The sequence below is a fragment of the Archocentrus centrarchus genome, chromosome 12, assembly GCF_007364275.1.
Source record: "Archocentrus centrarchus isolate MPI-CPG fArcCen1 chromosome 12, fArcCen1, whole genome shotgun sequence".
NCBI lineage: Eukaryota > Metazoa > Chordata > Actinopteri > Cichliformes > Cichlidae > Archocentrus > Archocentrus centrarchus.
Window position 1 is genome coordinate 18968335 of NC_044357.1, and position 17707 is coordinate 18986041.

At 37.4% G+C, this 17707-nt stretch overlaps 1 protein-coding gene across 1 annotated transcript in view; it reads right to left on the reverse strand.

Annotated features, from left to right (window-relative positions):
* Positions 1–409: 409 nt before the first annotated feature.
* The window catches only part of lpar1 (lysophosphatidic acid receptor 1), a 36098-nt gene continuing 18800 nt past the window's right edge, over positions 410–17707 (reverse strand). The window contains exons 2-3 of the mRNA XM_030743197.1: positions 15836–16588; positions 410–4330 (exon numbers count right to left, since the gene is read on the reverse strand). Coding sequence (XP_030599057.1) covers positions 4008–4330; positions 15836–16571 — 1059 coding nt within the window. The 5' untranslated portion in view covers positions 16572–16588 and the 3' untranslated portion in view covers positions 410–4007. The remainder of the gene's footprint in view (positions 4331–15835; positions 16589–17707) is intronic.

Genomic DNA, 17707 nt, shown 5'->3' on the forward strand with positions numbered 1-17707 from the left:
TAAAGTAATGTTTGGCAAAACAAAATGTTCAGACCTATATCTTTGTTAGTTTTTTGTTTGTTTGTTGGTTTTAAAAATCAGTTTTTATATCATTTTTTGGTATTAAAGAAAATGTTTCTTAACTGCAAGACACACTGTTCATGTCATGTAGCATCAGTTGAAGGCCACAGCAAATGCCGCATAATCCATTCAGACAAAATAAGACACAATCGGGGTACAACAACCTTGATATAGTAATCTGGAAAGATAAAACCGATCACACTACTCTCTGGGTAGTTTCAGTAGGCCATCTATTGTAAATAACTGAGGACAGCTTTGAAGGCACCCAAGAAAAAAATAATGAGGGAATTTTCTTGTAAATAAAATCACTCTAACACTGCCCCCCCCCCCCCCCCCCCCCCCAAAAAAAAAAAAAAAAAAAAACTTTCTAGGACCAGTATCTAGGATTTATCTGGATCTAGTAGATGGAATGTAATTTTACCTTCAACTACAAAGCATTTTGGTTAGCTTAGTATGAGCCCTTCGAATCTATGTAATTTAGACCAAACTCAACACTGGCACAAGACAGCACTTTTTACATTTCAACACTGAGGTGGCATCAATACTGCTTCTTGACATCTTAATTTTCGCAGAGGTTAAAGTTTGATTGGGTATGCTGTTAGCTACAATCTGTATGAGCTGCTTGCTCCAACCTCACCTCTAGATGCCACTAAATCCTACACACTGGCCTTGTTAAACACGAGATCGCTGCATTAGCGACACACAAGCTTAAAAAGTAACATAACATCACTTGAAATCTTTTTTTTTTAAACTAATCTCATATTGCTGCAGTGATGCACAAATGCACACTGACAGCATTGGTGGGTGTGGTTGTGGCTAAAAACTGCTGGGTGTGACTGGGGATGTTATAAGCTTGAAACTTTCAACCAGAGGACGGTGAATCACTGCTTTTCTGCTGTTAATTGATTTTATATGGAGGAGAACTGAAAGGCACTGCACTCATAGATATGGAATTTTTTCATCACAAACAAGTTAATGTTACTGTAATAATGTTTACAGGAAAGTCATTATTTAAGACACAATACACATTACATTAAAAAAAAAAAACATACAGAGAAGCCTACAGTACATCTGGACAGAATATAACAGTAAAATTTACAGGCACAAAACACGTTTCCCTTTGGTGATTAACTTTGCATAATATATTTTATATATACATATTGTACACACATACTTACAAAGATACACAAAGAGTGACACACTGGTAAACAAACTTATAGAAAGTTTAGTTGGTTTGATATAATAACCTGAAATAATGCTTAAAAAAAGTTACAGTGAATGTCAAATATGGAGGGTTGTATCCAGATCCATATACTGACAAAATCTGGTCAAGATTCTTATGACTTGTGAAAGTTGGATAAATTTAAGACAACAAATTTGTTATATGGGAGATTGGATCCTAAGAATTTTTTTCTCATTTTGCAAAGTTGAAGCACAGCTAGAGATAAAAAAAAGCACCAACACAGTAAGGATAATTATCAATCACATTGGTGACTAAGGTGCCCTTGACCACTGTGCTTTATCTTACACGTGCAGCAGAAATAAAAGTAAGTGTTGCAAGAGTAATGGTGAAAAAAAAAAAAGCTTAAGTCAATAATCTAAACCAAAATAAATTACCTGATTAATAGGCCAAACATTCGGCAAAGATGCCAGCTGACTTCATGTTAACATTGCAGCTGAAATTCCTGAAAAACATCTGGCTTCCTGGAAAACATCTGACTGTACTTTTGGCAGTGATTCTCACTCTGCTGTCAGTTGTTGGGAGCGTTGTCTATGTATTTTGGCCAAAATGTGTTTGGATTCAAAACATTCAGTTTGCAATTTTTAACAATGTACATCATAGCATCGCCATGCTGGATTTCAGCTGGCGCAAATTCTCAAGTCAATGAGAGCACTTGTGGAAATATTACACCATTCGACACTGCATTGGCTCAAGTCTGGCTCGAAGGTCAGTCCGTTACAAAGGCACCCTAAGGGATTAAAATAAGAGCAAACTTTAATTTGTCATTGTTGTCAGTACACCTTTAAATAATACTTACTAACCAGAAATACTTACATTGTTGTAAAGCATCAACCATAAAACATATTTTGGTTGGATATCTGCGTTACTTCATATCACCGATAACAGTGTTACAACAAGCAAAAATCTGTCCATGTCATTCAGATTCTGCAGTGTTTGCTAAAACTTAGTGCACTTTAAAGGCTGTGGTGTTTCAGTTCATCAGTTCTCTAAAGAACAGTAACTGAAACAAATGTAGATTTGCTAATGGAGGTGAAAGAAAAAACAAAAAAAAGACTAACACTGCTTTTCATGAACCACTTACAAATTCCAAACTGTTCTGAAAGCGCAAACCTTTGGGGAATCTGGCTTTGTTTTTCACAACAAAACTGCAAAGCATGATCAAAGTTATGTTGTGAGTCATTAGCAATCCTAATAACATACTCATAGCACTGCTGGGCCTTAGAGGCTGACACAGTGGCTGGCATGGCTGCAGAATCAGTCATGTGATGGTCCAGGTTTTAACCAGCCATTTTTGCTTTTTCTCTGCACCACTTGGTATAAATTCATCAGAAGTGAGATAGGCATAGATGGTAAAAATAGAGTGGATGAAGGCTTTCAGTCAAAACTGCTTACACTGTATCAATAAAAAAAAAACAGAGAATGTCATTCTATAACCCATTTTATCTTCTTGTTCATGCACTCTGCCAGAAAAAAAACCTGTTTTGTTTTCTTTTTGATATTTTGTTATTATTTGCAGTTTTACTAGTTACAAAACCTATACTCAAGGCACCAGAAGGCAATTTGGAGCTAACTCTGTTAGTACATTTACATTCACTTCCACGAGTCCCCCTTTGTCCCCGAGGTCAGCCTCGGGTATCTAGCTATACAGTGAGAGGCAGTTTGTTCAGCGCATTTCATGCCATAATACGAAGTCTTTATACATGCACCAAACATGACTCTCATCTTGTCTTCACTTAACTGTACTCCTCCTTTCCCTAGAACAACTTGTCTTTGAATCCTGAGTGGGAATAAACAACCCAGGATTTGTGGCAATCATTGGATCCTTACTTTATTTGAACTGGATGGAAGCAATAACCTGCTGGCATGGATTCACAAAAGCATGTTAATAAGAAAGGGTGGGTGGTAGAATAATAAATCCCCAAACCTGGTTGTAGTTTCTAAGAGTACTTGTCTTTAAACAATGAATGACGACTCTACAGCAGAAAAGGATAATTGTTGAGCCTATTTAAACATTATGTTGACTCCATAATGGATTAAACCAGTGTTTTAGATTGCAAACCATCTAAAAAAAAAAAAAAAAGTTAATATAGGCAGGATATTGAATTGGATTTTCACTTTGGATGACACCTTTTGAAATATATAACATTGGTATAACACAGTCATGCCTTGATCCTACACATCATCACTGTAAAGTTAAAGCTTCTGCCTGATAAAAATAAGTGGAAAATTAAAGCATGATGTTGTGAATCTGGGGTCAGGTGAGTCTTTAAAATGAAAGAAATACACTGGTAGCCAACAATAACATATATATATGATGTTAAGTTTGATGTTTTTCTTAATGATGGGGCACTAGAGGAGCAATAGCATGAAACCTACCGGATACTTAGTTAGGACAATTAGATAAAGAGGATGGGTTATACTGGCATTATCTTATTTCACAGATTACTTTTAAATAGTTCATATCATCTTTGCCTGTAACAACACATTTAATACAAATGGAAATTAACAAAACAAAATAATAACAGCCTATCAGAGTCCTCGTCTGTTCTGTCTCCAAACAGATCGAGTCTTTTCATCTTTCATCATAGTTGCCATCTTCTTCTTGACATCCACCCATTTACCTTCTCTCAGTCAGTATCTCCATTAGAGAATTATCCCTTCAAGATGGAGTCATCTCCGAGACTTTGGGCATTTTTTTTTTTTTTTACACCACCGAGTGTTCATTGTGGTGGTGATGGTGGTGCATGGTACTGCCAGTCAGCACCGTGTGGTTGGTGGACGACGCAGACCGGTCAGATCCCTCTGCGGTCACCCCGTTCACGTTCTCCTGCCGTTGGCAGCACAGGATCTGCCTGAAGGTCGCGCTCATCTCCTTGTCACGGTAGGAGTAGATGATGGGGTTCATGGCTGAGTTGAACTCAGCGAGTAGCAGGAAGAACTTTTCGTAGGTGAGCACGTTGCAACTGGCGCAGAAAACATCAAGGAGGAGGATGACCAGACCAGGGGTCCAGCAAATGATGAATGCACCTAAAAAGACACAAACTGCATGCGTTAGTTGAGGTAAAATTGCCATGTCCGTAAGAAAACTTAAGCCTACTCTAACACGTAATTCCAATGTGATGACCAATGAAAGCTCTAATCCTTAATTTGATTAATTACTTTCAGAACTCTAATGAAAGGTATTTTTATTGTTTGTGATCATACATTGCATTACATAAATGGTAAATGGACATATATAGCACTTTTCTACTCAATTTGAGGACTCAAACATTTTCTTACTACAGTCCTGATTCACCCATGCATGCATAAAAGTGCTTGCTTTTCCTATGATTAAGCACTTTTAACGCAATGTTTACACACACACACTCCAGTGAATGCATCGGGGGAAACCGGGGGTTCTGTATCTTACCCAAGGGTACTTCAATAGGTTGGAAGAGCCTGACTGATTAACCTGACTTCAACTTTATCGTACAGTGCCATTCTCTTTGGAGTGTGGGAGGAAGCTGGAACAAACTCATGGGGAGAACATTTCACTGGGAGGTTTGAACCAGATACTTTCTTACTGTGATGCAGCAGTGCTAAACACTGTACCACCATGTCACCTGTCAGTATCCACACTGCCCTTTTTCCTCAAATGTTTTTGTATGTCTGTTGAAACAAACAAAAATCACTCTATAACCACTCTGCAAACACATCACTTACAAACCACACCATCATCAGTCAACAAAACAACAAGTACCAATGCCTCTTTATAACCACATCTTAAAATTTTAATTAATATAATGTGCATGCAAATTGCTTTGAATGTACAAAATTTTAGAGTTGTTTTGGATGCTTGATGTAAGTGAAAATATATTATTATTATATTATTAATATTGATATATTATATATGTTATATGTATATATGTGTTGGCCCTGCAACAGGCTGGCAACCTGTACAGGGTGTACCCTGCCTCTCACTGAGATAGGCTCCAGCCCCCCCGCGACCCTAAACAGGATAAGCAGAAGTGAATGGATGGAGATTTTATATATATATATATATATATATATATATATATATATATATATATATATATATATATATATATATATATATATATATATATATATATATATATATATATATAATACTGTCAAATACATCATTAAACACAAATTAAATGTAAATAGATTTTTTTGCTTTGTTTTTGTTTGTAAATGATTAGAATCATTATTACAAATAATATAATGTAAATAATATAATGTAAATATAAATAATAAATCAGCAGTGCACTTTGATAAAGTGGACTCTTCCCCAGTTAGATGAAATACATTAGCACTGAGGAAGGGGTCACTGACCTTACTCATGAATGTCAAGTGTTGTAAATTCTGTCAACAGATGCTATTTGTCCTAAATACAAGACAACTATAGGACATTCCACTTGAGAGATAGTAAAACAAGAAGTCTTGATGATCAGTTCAGTTCAGCAGGGTTGAGAGAGAGAGAGAGAGAGAGAGAGAGAGAGAGAGAGAGAGAGAGAGAGAGAGAGAGAGAAGTGCATTGACAGGAAGGTCTGTTATCTGTTAGTGTTTTGCAGGCGGCAGCTGCAGTGGAGGCTTGACCTCACTTCCTAGCTATGCAAGCAGACTCTCCAGAGTTGGATAAATTTCTCAAGCAGTTCATTGCCCAGCAGAGAAACTATTTCAGCTATTTGTCTCTCAGTGAAACATCTCACTCTGAACAGGACCAGACTCAGCACAAAAAAGCTCAGAGGAAGTGTTCAGGATTTCCAGTCTGAAAAACAAGAAGAATACTTGACTCTAACATTATGACTGCTACTGTATTTTCTCTGTATTTTACTTTCACTGTCTCACTGTTTTAGTGTTGATGCAAAAATAATTAGAATTATAGTCCATTATATCTTAACCACAACCTACAGTATATTCTTGCCTATATATATATATATATATATATATATATATATATATATATATATATATATATCAAAATGAGAAGGGAGACTCTTTTTGTGATTCTAAGGCCTGAGAGGTCACCCTCAAATTCTTTCATTTCCTCTCTAAATCCTGGAGTATATAATTACCCTCAATACTTATTGCAGAATTTCCTCTTTATCCCAAAAGAATATGGCTGGTTTACCATAGCCACTTTTTACAGTGTTATTCCCATGCCAGGTTTACAGAGGGTAAACCAGAGTTTTTGTTTATGGGAGTAACATGATTTTCTTTTTTTTTTTTTTTGCCCCGTCACTACTTGAAAATGCCACATGGAGGGAAAAAAACCTGGAGAATGGAAAGCCGCTGGAGGAAGGTAAATAAACACAGCTCTGACGCAAGCCTGGAAAATTTGGTCATGTATGGAAATCTACGAAAAATACTTTGGCACATTCCTTGTCTTATAAAACTTAGTAGTTACATATAAATGTGTTAAGATGTGTGTGGCTATTGCGATGACTAACAAGTAAAACATTAGTTTAATAAATGACACATTTTAGTATTTGTTTGTTAGTAAGAGGCAATGTGTTGCTTCACACTGCTGGCTGATGTTTCACCAGTCACAATCCAGTAAATAAACCTTTGAAGAAATACTTTTAATGTGAAAATCCTTATAAAGACCTGTGGGAGAGAAATGAGTTTGTGAAATTATCCTTAACATATAAATAATTCAAAGCAATTCTTAGAAACAGCACCACACAATGGCTTACCAGTGTCACTGTTCACAAACAACATAGTCAAAATATATTGATATAATATCAATATATTGATATAAGTGCATGTACGCTCACCAGACACTATTAGGTGCACTTGTTTGACTGATTGCTGGCGAGGTGTAAATATCTAATCAGCCATTCACATTGCAGTGACTCAGTGCATTTAGGCATACAGTGATGTTTACGACATCATGCTGAAGTTCAAACTGAGCATCAGAATTGGGAAGAAAGGTGATTTAAGGGAATTTGAACATGACATGATTGTTGGTGCCAGATGGGCCTGTGCTCCCACAAACTCACAGTTTCTGAAATACTGGCCTGCTCTCAGTATTTCAAAAACTGCTGATCAACCATCTCTAGAGTTTACAGAGAATGGTCAGAAAAAGAAAAAAAAATATCCAGCAAGGGGCAGTTCCCTGGGTGAAAATGCCTTGTTAATGCCAGATGTCAGAAGAGCATGGCCAGACTACTTGGAGCAGAAGGTAATGGTACCTCAAATAACCACATTACAACCAAAGTATGCAGAAGAGCACAATTCCACAGTCAAAAGAAACCAATGAGAACCATGAGAATGGGAGATTTGCATCACAGCTGTGCAGCTGCCAAATCTGCAGCAACTCTGTGATGCTATCATATCAATACGGACCAAAATCTCAGAGGAATGCTTCCAGCATCTTGTTGAATCTATGCCACCAATTCAGTCAGTTCTGAAGGCAAAAGGGCGTCCATCCTGGTACTAGCAGGGAGTATAATAAAATGGCCATGAGAGTATAGTTCTCCATAAAAAGCTGTTCCTATATTGTTTTTTTTCTGAATTGCTCTGGTACATTTCTCAGATCACTGAGTGACTTTTGATCATAAAAGAAATTTGTCAAATGCTTTGGCTCATATTTACATGTATTGTTTTATCCAAATGTATGTATGTTTTCTTAATTCTGCCATCGCATGAGCACTGTGATGCTAGTACTGTAAACTGTTTTTGGTTGGTTATTTCTTTGAACAATGACATTTAATTATTTTCCATAACTTTCATCCTTAACTGAAATCATCCTTTATTGGAAAAGGAACATAAGTCTATGGGAAGAAAAATAAGGAAATAATAGAGAACAGATTATGGCAATGAACCCTGCACACCCACAAACACACATGCAGAACTGAGGGTAGATAAACACTCACATGTGCAGACACAAACGCATGCAAACACTCACTTACTTAATTATACATGGCACAAAGACAGATGGGTTAGACATTTTGACGATGTTGAGAAAGCACTCACAAAACTTTATTCTATTCCCAAATCTGTTGCCACACATCCAACACTGTAATCATGATTATACTGTATGATGACATTTAGAGGGCTTTTGTGTGCCAGCATGCTAGGAAATGGAGGTCTATTTCATAATCTAACTTCATATGCCACAGTAAAACCTTTGCTCTAAAAACTGATGGGTCAGATTTCTTCCATTTGTCATCATTAAGATGCTAACATTGTGTTTTCTTTGTTACTGACACTTGATCTTTACTTTTCCAGGGACATGGTGTATTAACCTTAGTCACATGGTGCATAGCCAAAGAACTGTAAAAAAATACGTTTGTGACTTTTTTTGTCTTCTTTTTCCTTCATCCTCCAACAGGCAGGAGGCTGCCTCTCCGTGGGTTTGGTTCTGATGGAAGTGTCTTGTTGTTAAAAGAGCTCTTTTTTTCCACACTGTCACCAAGATTTTTCATGTTTTTCTGATCTGATGCCGACTTGCTCAAGAGCAATGATAGACCACATCAGCCAATCACAGTTTTCTGTCTTTGCTTATGTCTAGGTCATAGGTGATGAAGTGAGAGGTGTTATTCAGTTTTGGTGATGGAAATTCATATATTTAATCAATTTTTTTACTTGGCACTAATTAGCATATACTGTATGTATGTCACTGCATTACACATACTAGAAATTCAGGGTCTGCATCCTTCAGATATGAAGGCTAGACGGTCCAATTTCATCGCCGCTCACTTCCAGCCTTTGTGGTCTTCATGGGCTTCGAAGGACCCGTTCTGTGGATGCCGGGTCCTTCGAAGGCCATGAGGATATGGCCCCTGAATTTGGACACAGCTATAGTCTATGAATGCAGCTTGCTAACCATGTTTGCTAGCCTTACCTGGATTTTTTAACACTCCACCTTCTTGTCCAAATGCTAACTTCTACCTATCAGAAACCAACATGCTAGTGGTTAAAATGCTAACCTAACACTGAGACTTCAAGTCTGAAACCACTGAGTGACGTCACAGTGGCTACTTCTTTTAGTCCATGAAAAAAACCGTCTACCCATACCTCCTCCTTGTGGATTTTGCACCGCAACAATGACTTCTTGCTATTTCAGGAAAATATTAGCTGTTTTAGAAAAAGTGTGAGTAAAGTGGTGGTTGGTTGTTTGTTTGAACAAATGTTAAATACATATTATGAGATCTTAAATATCCAGTTACTATGTCTTTACAATGGTCATACTGACTAAAATAGGGAAGCAGATGGCTACATTGTTATGGTTTATCTACCAGTGGTAAATACTAACAATGGCTAGATAGTTGATAAGCAGAAGCTGTATCAAAAGCTAATGAGGTTATAAGTGTTTACTCTTCAAGTAACTACTTGTGGGGTCATGTTTTTTTCTTTTCTTCTAACTGCACAGCACACGGCCACAGAACAATCTGCACTGCTAACACTGCCTGTGCTTTTTGTGTTCAAAAACTAAACTCACAAGTGTGCACAAGCTGGGAAGACCAAGCTAACGCTTGATGCATATTGTACAAAAAAACACCAAAAAACAAAAATGGGACAAATAAAATGGAAAGGTTGTTAGAATACAATACGTTTTTTATGGCCATTACATTGCAATTTTACAGCTACACTGGTTACTGACAATTTTATTGTTACACTGGTTACTGTCGATTTTATTGTTACACTGGTTACTGTCGATTTTATTGTTACACTGGTTACTGTCGATTTTACAGCTGTGCTGGTTATCCAGTATTCTGCATCTAGTAAAATATTTAATTCATTAAAGAGTTTCCCATTCTTCTGTCTTGCATTTTCATCGCTCAGTTATGGCTTCTGGATCACAATGCCAGCTTAGATTTCCACTAATGTGAATTCTCTGTGGCTCTTAAAAACACCCAAAATTGAATTACCGCTCTCATCTTCTGTATGTCTCACTCTTTCTTACTATTAAGCTGTCTGTGTCTCTGTGTCTTTTCTCATGTTGTTATTTTGTTGCTTGTCCCACTTTCTTTTCCCATCCTTGCATCTTCTTAAAATCTTGAATTTATTCTTTCTTTGTATCTTGTCTTTTTATTTTTTTTTCCTTACACGTCTCATTTTCTGAGCATGGTCACGTTTTCCTTTCTGCAACCTGTCTTCATCTCAGCCATTCCCTGCTTCATCTTTTACTTATAGCTCTCATTCTCTCTCAACCATCTCTGTCTAACCCAGCAACCATCTGTGGTCATAACCATGATCCCTATATACATTTCTGAAAGGGCCCATTAACTTCCCATTTGTCCACAGAAGGATTTCTTTTTCCTCTCCCCTCTTACCCACAGCAGTGCTTCCACATAGAAGATGAGATTAAAGTTCACATTGAGTAGCTGAGAGTGATCAGTTACTGATAAAGATGCTTGTGGTGTACACAGTGATGGACTCTAGTGGTGGTTTCACAGTGGCCTAATGGTTAGAGAAACCAGCTTTTGACTGGAAACACAGTGAGTGCTTTGAAATGGCGATAATGGAGTTTCTTTCCTATTTGAGCTTCACAAAAAAGCCTGTCATTCATCTGCAGAGTTTTGGGAACACTGACTCATTTCTATTATTGAGATCTCAGATTTTTTTAAAAACATGATCTGTCAGGTTTTTTTTTTTTTTTATGAGCTTGGAATAAAAAATTCAAACATCAACACCAAAATGTCTCATAGATTCTCAGTCATCCAAGGCAACTAGACTTCTCTAGATTTGTAAAGATGTTACTCCTCTCACACAGGAGGCTTGTTTACTTCTAAAAGAAGTAACAGAGTTCCTGTATTTTTATTTATTTTTTTATTGCCTTGTACTTTGGAAGGAACATCCTTCAATTGGTGAAGGAGTATGAACGGGCATCAAGGAAGCTTAAACCTAAGATACAGACATTATCCAAAATGCAACATCAAAATCTTTTTTAGGGATTAAATCTTTTTTTTGGGGTAGCATTTTAACTTTTACTTGATACTTGTTTTCTTTTATGAAAAAACAAAAACATGTATCAAGGAGTGAGTGGGGGATATGACATGAAACAAAGGTCCTGGTTTGAATCGAACAACTGACTTTGGGTTTATGTGATATATGTTTTATCCAGTTATCTAATAGGATATCATTGCAGTGAATCAAAAATAATATATATTCACAGTATGTGAGCTGTTTCACTTGTTAAAGCAAGCTTAAAAATTCAGATATACTCAAGTTGAAAGAATAAGTAAATTATATTGCTTGAACACAACAGTACTCTAGATGTTTAAGCAGTGTTCAGAGCCTGAAACTAACACCTGATGCTGCTGACACAGGATTTATAAGTCCAGATGCAGCCACTGGGAGCGATTAGAAAAGCCGTACTGTCCACAATTGTTTCTTGCATTTAGTGCTTTACACAAATGCACACAAACTCAAACACACAGAAAACAGGTGACACTGTGAGATGCATACCAGCTGTGTTTCCATGCTGACAGTGGATCGGAGCATTTGGCTTGTGGTTTTTACTGATTGGTTCTGCTCAGTCAGAAAATGCACTAGCATTATAATCCCCAAAATTACAGAAATGTCTGCATATGCATGGGGTGCATTTGTTAGTATGTAATTATTAGTCCTTTCAGTATCTAGATTTCAAAGCCCTTGCTTTGAAATCTAGATACTGAAATAGGGGAGTCCTTGGGGTAAACACTGACTGGTTCTACACTGTAATTTGGAGACAAGGGTAAGTCTGTGATATGGCATCTGCATTTGTTTGGGAATGGTATGGCTTGGCGCTCCACACTGTCTGACGATGTGGCCTCATAGATAATCAAATCATTCACAGAAGACTCCAACATGAGCCAACACCTGGCACAAAGATACACCCACACATAATGAACAAGGGACGTGGCAATTTTGTTGGCTGTTGACTCATTTAAGAATAATGAAGAGATTTTTTGTCCATATCATTCAAACACTTCTTTTTCTTTTTTTGTTTTAGTTTTTGTTTTTTTTTTAATTTGGTGATACCCCCAAGTGTCTAGAACTAGCAAGGCTATCAAGACTACCAAGACTATATCCTGATGTTTTGAAGTGTTTCTTTAAAAGCGGAGTGCCACTTAAGTGGATTTGGTTGTTTGTTTAGAACTTCTAGCCTTGGCTTTTCCCTAACACTGTTCAGTCACAGCTGATGATGGAAATTTGTTAGTTTTATCTACAGTAACTGAGAGTAAGTCTCTTTTCTTGGACCTCCACATATATGGATAGCATAAGGCAATAATGGGTTGCCAAGAGGCTTACATTGCAGAGCAGCTATATGCAGGCTAAAATAGCTTAGAGAGTGTGAATTATGATAAATTGCCCAGTTGGATGCATGGAAGGGTATTGGCTGAGATATAAGTTGATGTGAGATGGTACTGAGATCAGCTTATCTGCCTGGATTGTACCCGGGTTTGACTTCTTGATATGTTATTAAGGAATTCATGTCTCCTCGCGTGTGTGCAAGAAAACACAAACAAGGGCCCATCTAGAATATTTTCTTCCTCCAAAGCGTTTCTGTAAGGCACAGAAAAAAATTGTTCCTTCTTGTATGTGTATATCATTATCTCATTTATCTTTGACTGGAAAGGGCACAAGCTAGATTCTGGTGTTGTTTTCCCATCATACTTATTCATTTCCCACTGAACTGCAGATATCCCAAGTGCTTCAATTTATCCAATTAGAGCCAATCATGTATCCCACTGTCCTTTTAGTGGCCCTGGAGGCTTTTGTGACTCAGAGATTGTATCTGTGTATTATCTATCTGCTTGTGTTTAGGCACATTTGCACATTTGTATTTAATCAACCTTGTCTTTTCCCATCCTTCTGGGAACACATAAACAATTGCTGAGTCACAGGATTCTGACAGGTACAAGTACAGAAGACCATAAGCACCCAGGGGACAGTTAATATCTACTCAAATCAGAAGATGGGGAAAGCTGCACAGAGCAAAGTTTGTTGAGGGAATTTGCTTTTTGGTCAAACAGCATAGACTAAATGGATTTTAGCTTTTCCTTTAGAAAACCAGTAAACAAATCCACAACCATCAATAGAAATATTACCTCACCAGAGTCTAAATAACTTGACCCTTTTTCTTTTACTTTAGCTAAAGCTGAAAAACACAGAGAAGCATCCAGAACTTTCTAAGTGCATTTGTACTGAGTTGAAACAGGCAAGTTATACAAGGGAGTGTCTAAGGTTGGGACATAGCATTCAGTGTCCTTGATAGTGCTTCAAAATGACCTCATTGAGACTAAACCAAAACAGATCACACCCTCACTCAAAAGACTTGTTTTCTCAGTAACATGTCGGCTTCAACAGAGAGGAACAAACGTGGCTTGTTCAGAAAATTTAAAACAATATCTCAAATTAATGCTAATGACTTGCTGATTTAACTGCCAAGAAACTGCAAAAACATAAATCTACTTTTCCACATCAGCAAAGAATGTCCATGTCACAGCTGTGTCTGAGTCATCTTTAATCACACCATAGCCGGAAACACATGAAGCTAAATGACAAATGTCATTTTGTTTCTAAACATTTATTCCAGAGATCCTAATACTGACTATCATGTTGAGTGTTATGTTATTATAAAACAATTTTTCCTAGATTTAAATAGAATAAATCTATTGCAAATCTATTACCCTGTATTATCATCACACAAGTTTAAGTCACTTATCAGCAGGTTCTTACATCCATTTAGGGGAATTTTAGGGTAGCTTTTATTTTTGCATGACTCAGTCTTTTCCCTGTAGTAGTTCATGGAAAGCTGACTAGAAAAGCATAGCTGTAAGGTAGCTTCAGTGACAACAGGGAGATCGCATTTTTAATTTATCCATTACACAATGGATAAAGACAGATAAATGGATAAACTGTAGCACTAATGCTGGTTACATTGTTGAACACAAAGTGTTCAACAGTGATATCTTTATAGCAAGGGAAGGAACAGACAAAGCAGATTCTGTGCTTTTTTAAAAATCTGGTTTCCTCCTAGAATAATCACATTATCTGCAAGTAAAACTATAACAATTAAGTTAAATGTGTATTATGGTATATAGCTTGCACCTCACAGCCAGTAGATCAAAGTCAGCAGATGAAATTCAGAAATGTTTATCTCAAAGAGGTAAAGAAATAAAACATCTCCACAGATGTACATCTCTACTTTAGAACATGCTATAGGCTACAGATCATATTCTGCTGTCCATTGCTTTGAATTAAGTGTGGAGCAAAGACAACAAATGCAACTCGAAATCCTTTGATATGTTTTGTCTAGGACACAACACATCCTGCTTCCACACACTAAGAAGTCCCCCCCCCCCCCCCCCCCCCCCCCCCCCCCCCAATTTTCAACATACTTTACACATGACTGAGTTCGTCTGTTAATTTGTTATTTAAAAAAAAAAAAAATCAAATAAAAAAAAACTGTGTTTATTACAGAGTGAAGAGGACTAGAGTCCCACAAAGGGGGAAGCATATCTCTACTGAATGCTCACACATAAAACTGTCAGACTGCACACGCAGATTGGCTTATAGGTTAAACAGGCCAAGTTTCATCTGCAACATATAAACACCAAAACTGGACCACAGTGCAGCACTACAGTTAAAAAAAACAAAACAAAATACTGCTGTTCATTACAACCATGTTTTTAGTTTTAGGTTCTTTATAGTGTAAAACACCATTTGCATCTCAGAAAGCTGGACTGAGGCCTGCTGTGTCTGTGAGAGAACTGTAATCATTTTTTTTTTTTTTTTTACGCACAGCCTGGATACCTCACACATCTGTTTGTCTTTTTTTAATATGGTCAAAATGAAAGTAAAACTGGTGACTAACTGAAGGTATTTCACAATTCTTCCCAAGAAAACAGAACATGCTGGTGCTCCAAAAAAATTCTTCAGGACTGTAAATGACGTGGAACTAGGTTGTAGAATGAGTAACTTTCCCCAGAAATCTGTTGTTATTGCTTTCTGTGGATGTTGTGGTTGCAGACCACCTCTAAAATTCTACTGTCAAGTGCACAATTTTACTGTAGCTTAAAGTCTTAAAAGTAATTAAATGCTTACATGGACATGACTGAACCTTTGGTACTTTGGTAAATGCACACATCCAGTGAAGATTCCATGATCTACTACACAGCAGATTAACCAAAAACATCATTGAATTTTTCTTTTCATCTGCATTTAAAAGGCAATTTGGTTATTCTCCATTGCACATTGAAATAAAAATAAAAAATAAAATAAAATTTTTATTTGCTCCTTATGAATATTAACATTATTCACAGGGAGCAACACTGACTGAGATAATTTACTATATGTGACGCCTGCAGCTGTGCTAGAAAGGCAGTGTGCTAGGACTCAGTGCTGAATGCAACAGCCTCATAAATAGACCAATCAACACATGTATTGTTTGCTGCTGTTGCTGCTGATGACTTCATCAGCTGGGGTCACTGCTACAAGGACAGATACTTAGGCAGATAGTAGCATCTTGCTATAAAGAGTATGTTAGTAGCTATCAATAGATTGACAGATGTACAAACAGAATGTTCTTACCCAACACAATGACCACAGTCTTCAGCAGAGACATCATGGTATCCCGGTTGCGTCGTGGTCCAGAGCTGTGCCGCGACATCCTCATGGTTCTCTGCCGCACATACATAAAGATGTGGGCATACAGTGTCACCATGACCACAAAAGTCACAAGGTTAAACACTGCCCAGAAGACCAGGTAAGAGTTGCTGTAGAGAGGTGCCATGTTCGAGCAAGACTTTATGCTACAGATACAGTTCCAGCCTACGCTAGGTATCGCTCCCATGACTATGGACATAGTCCAGATAATGACAATCACCACCACCACGCGTCGGTTGCTCATACGTGTGTGTAGCTGCATGCGGAACACAGTGATGTGGCGTTCAATGGCAATGGCAAGCAGGTTGGCCACAGACGCGGTAAGGCTGGTGTCAATCAAGCCTTGACGCAGCAGCCATGTTGAAACAGTCAGACGTCTTGTGTTTGGTCCCGTGTTGAACATCAAGTAGAAGTAAGCCAATCCAGCAAAGAAGTCAGCAGCTGCCAGGTTGGCCATCAGGTAGTAAATGGGGAAGTGGAATCTCCTGTTGACGTAGATGGCGATCATTACCAGAAGGTTGGCGAGCATGATGAAAATGCACACAGTGATGCCAAGGCCCATCACCAGCCGGCTGTAGGTGTCCCAGGTAGTAGCAAGAGGTTTGCCGCTGAGGTTGTAAAAGAAGGTGATGGTCTCATTGTAGTAACATTCTGGCTCCATGGTGATAGTGGTGCTAACTGAAATGAGAAAATAAAGAGAATGTATTTTCAAAAACTCGCAAAGCTTTTGATTAATGGATGCAATGCTTATATAACATGCTCTTTTTGCATATGCACGGGTACTAAATACTTAATTTCAAAAGGGAGGTTTTATTTTTCCACATCCAGTGAGCTGAAACAATGTGCACCACCTCAAATCAAAACCAGATTTTAAAAAAGTACCACAAAAATACCTGACTGCATTAGTAGGTTACTGCTGTTAAGTTTTTTTTCTTAATTATTTTCTTTTAGTTGTCAATTTGATCGTCTTGTGTGAACTACGCCTGTGATGTTAAAAACATTATAAAAGCAACATAAAACTAAACAAAAAGGGAAAAGTGTGGGTAGATCATCTAAAGCATACATGAAGACTTTTTTTTTTTTATAAAAAAAAAGAAGATTTCATGAAGATTTCTGATTATCTAATTGCAACGTAGTGAAAGTGAAACCGAAATCCTCTTCTCAGGCTTCATCTCAAAAGGATGATCCTCACTGTGAATTGCTGAGGTTTTGCTAGGAGTTGTATACACATTCAAAAAGATGAACTACAGTTTGATTAAAAAGCATATGCATACTTAAATTGTGGGCTTATTTACTATAATTTTGAAGTAAAGTAAAGCAACATGGTTCGTAAGGATGCTCCATGTTAATGTCATCTATAGCACTATCATCTCATATATTATATTGCACTGATTTACCCCCAAAAAAGTGCTGATATTCCTCTTTCAAAATATTAAAAAAAAAAAAATTTTGAAAGAAAAAAAGCAATGCTTTGGGAAACGTGTGTTTAAGCTGGTTTCTAAAATATGGAAAAACCCAAATCTCCTTTTAGAATCAACCGAGTCTTAACTTGATTGATAGTTACTCACATGTGTGCGTCTGGGTGTTTGTTTGGTACCTCAAGTGTTTTGCGTATGAAAAGCAGCCCTTATTAACAGCAGCTTCATAAGAGCAAAAGTTTTAAAAATGATTGTCAGAAACAAAGCTTGTGCTGTCTACAAGTCACAGTTTACAGAAACATTACACAAGGGTGGCGTGTGTTTTGTGTCGGCATGCTTGCCTGAGCAGATGTGTGTGTTTGTGCTGTGTGAATAAGCC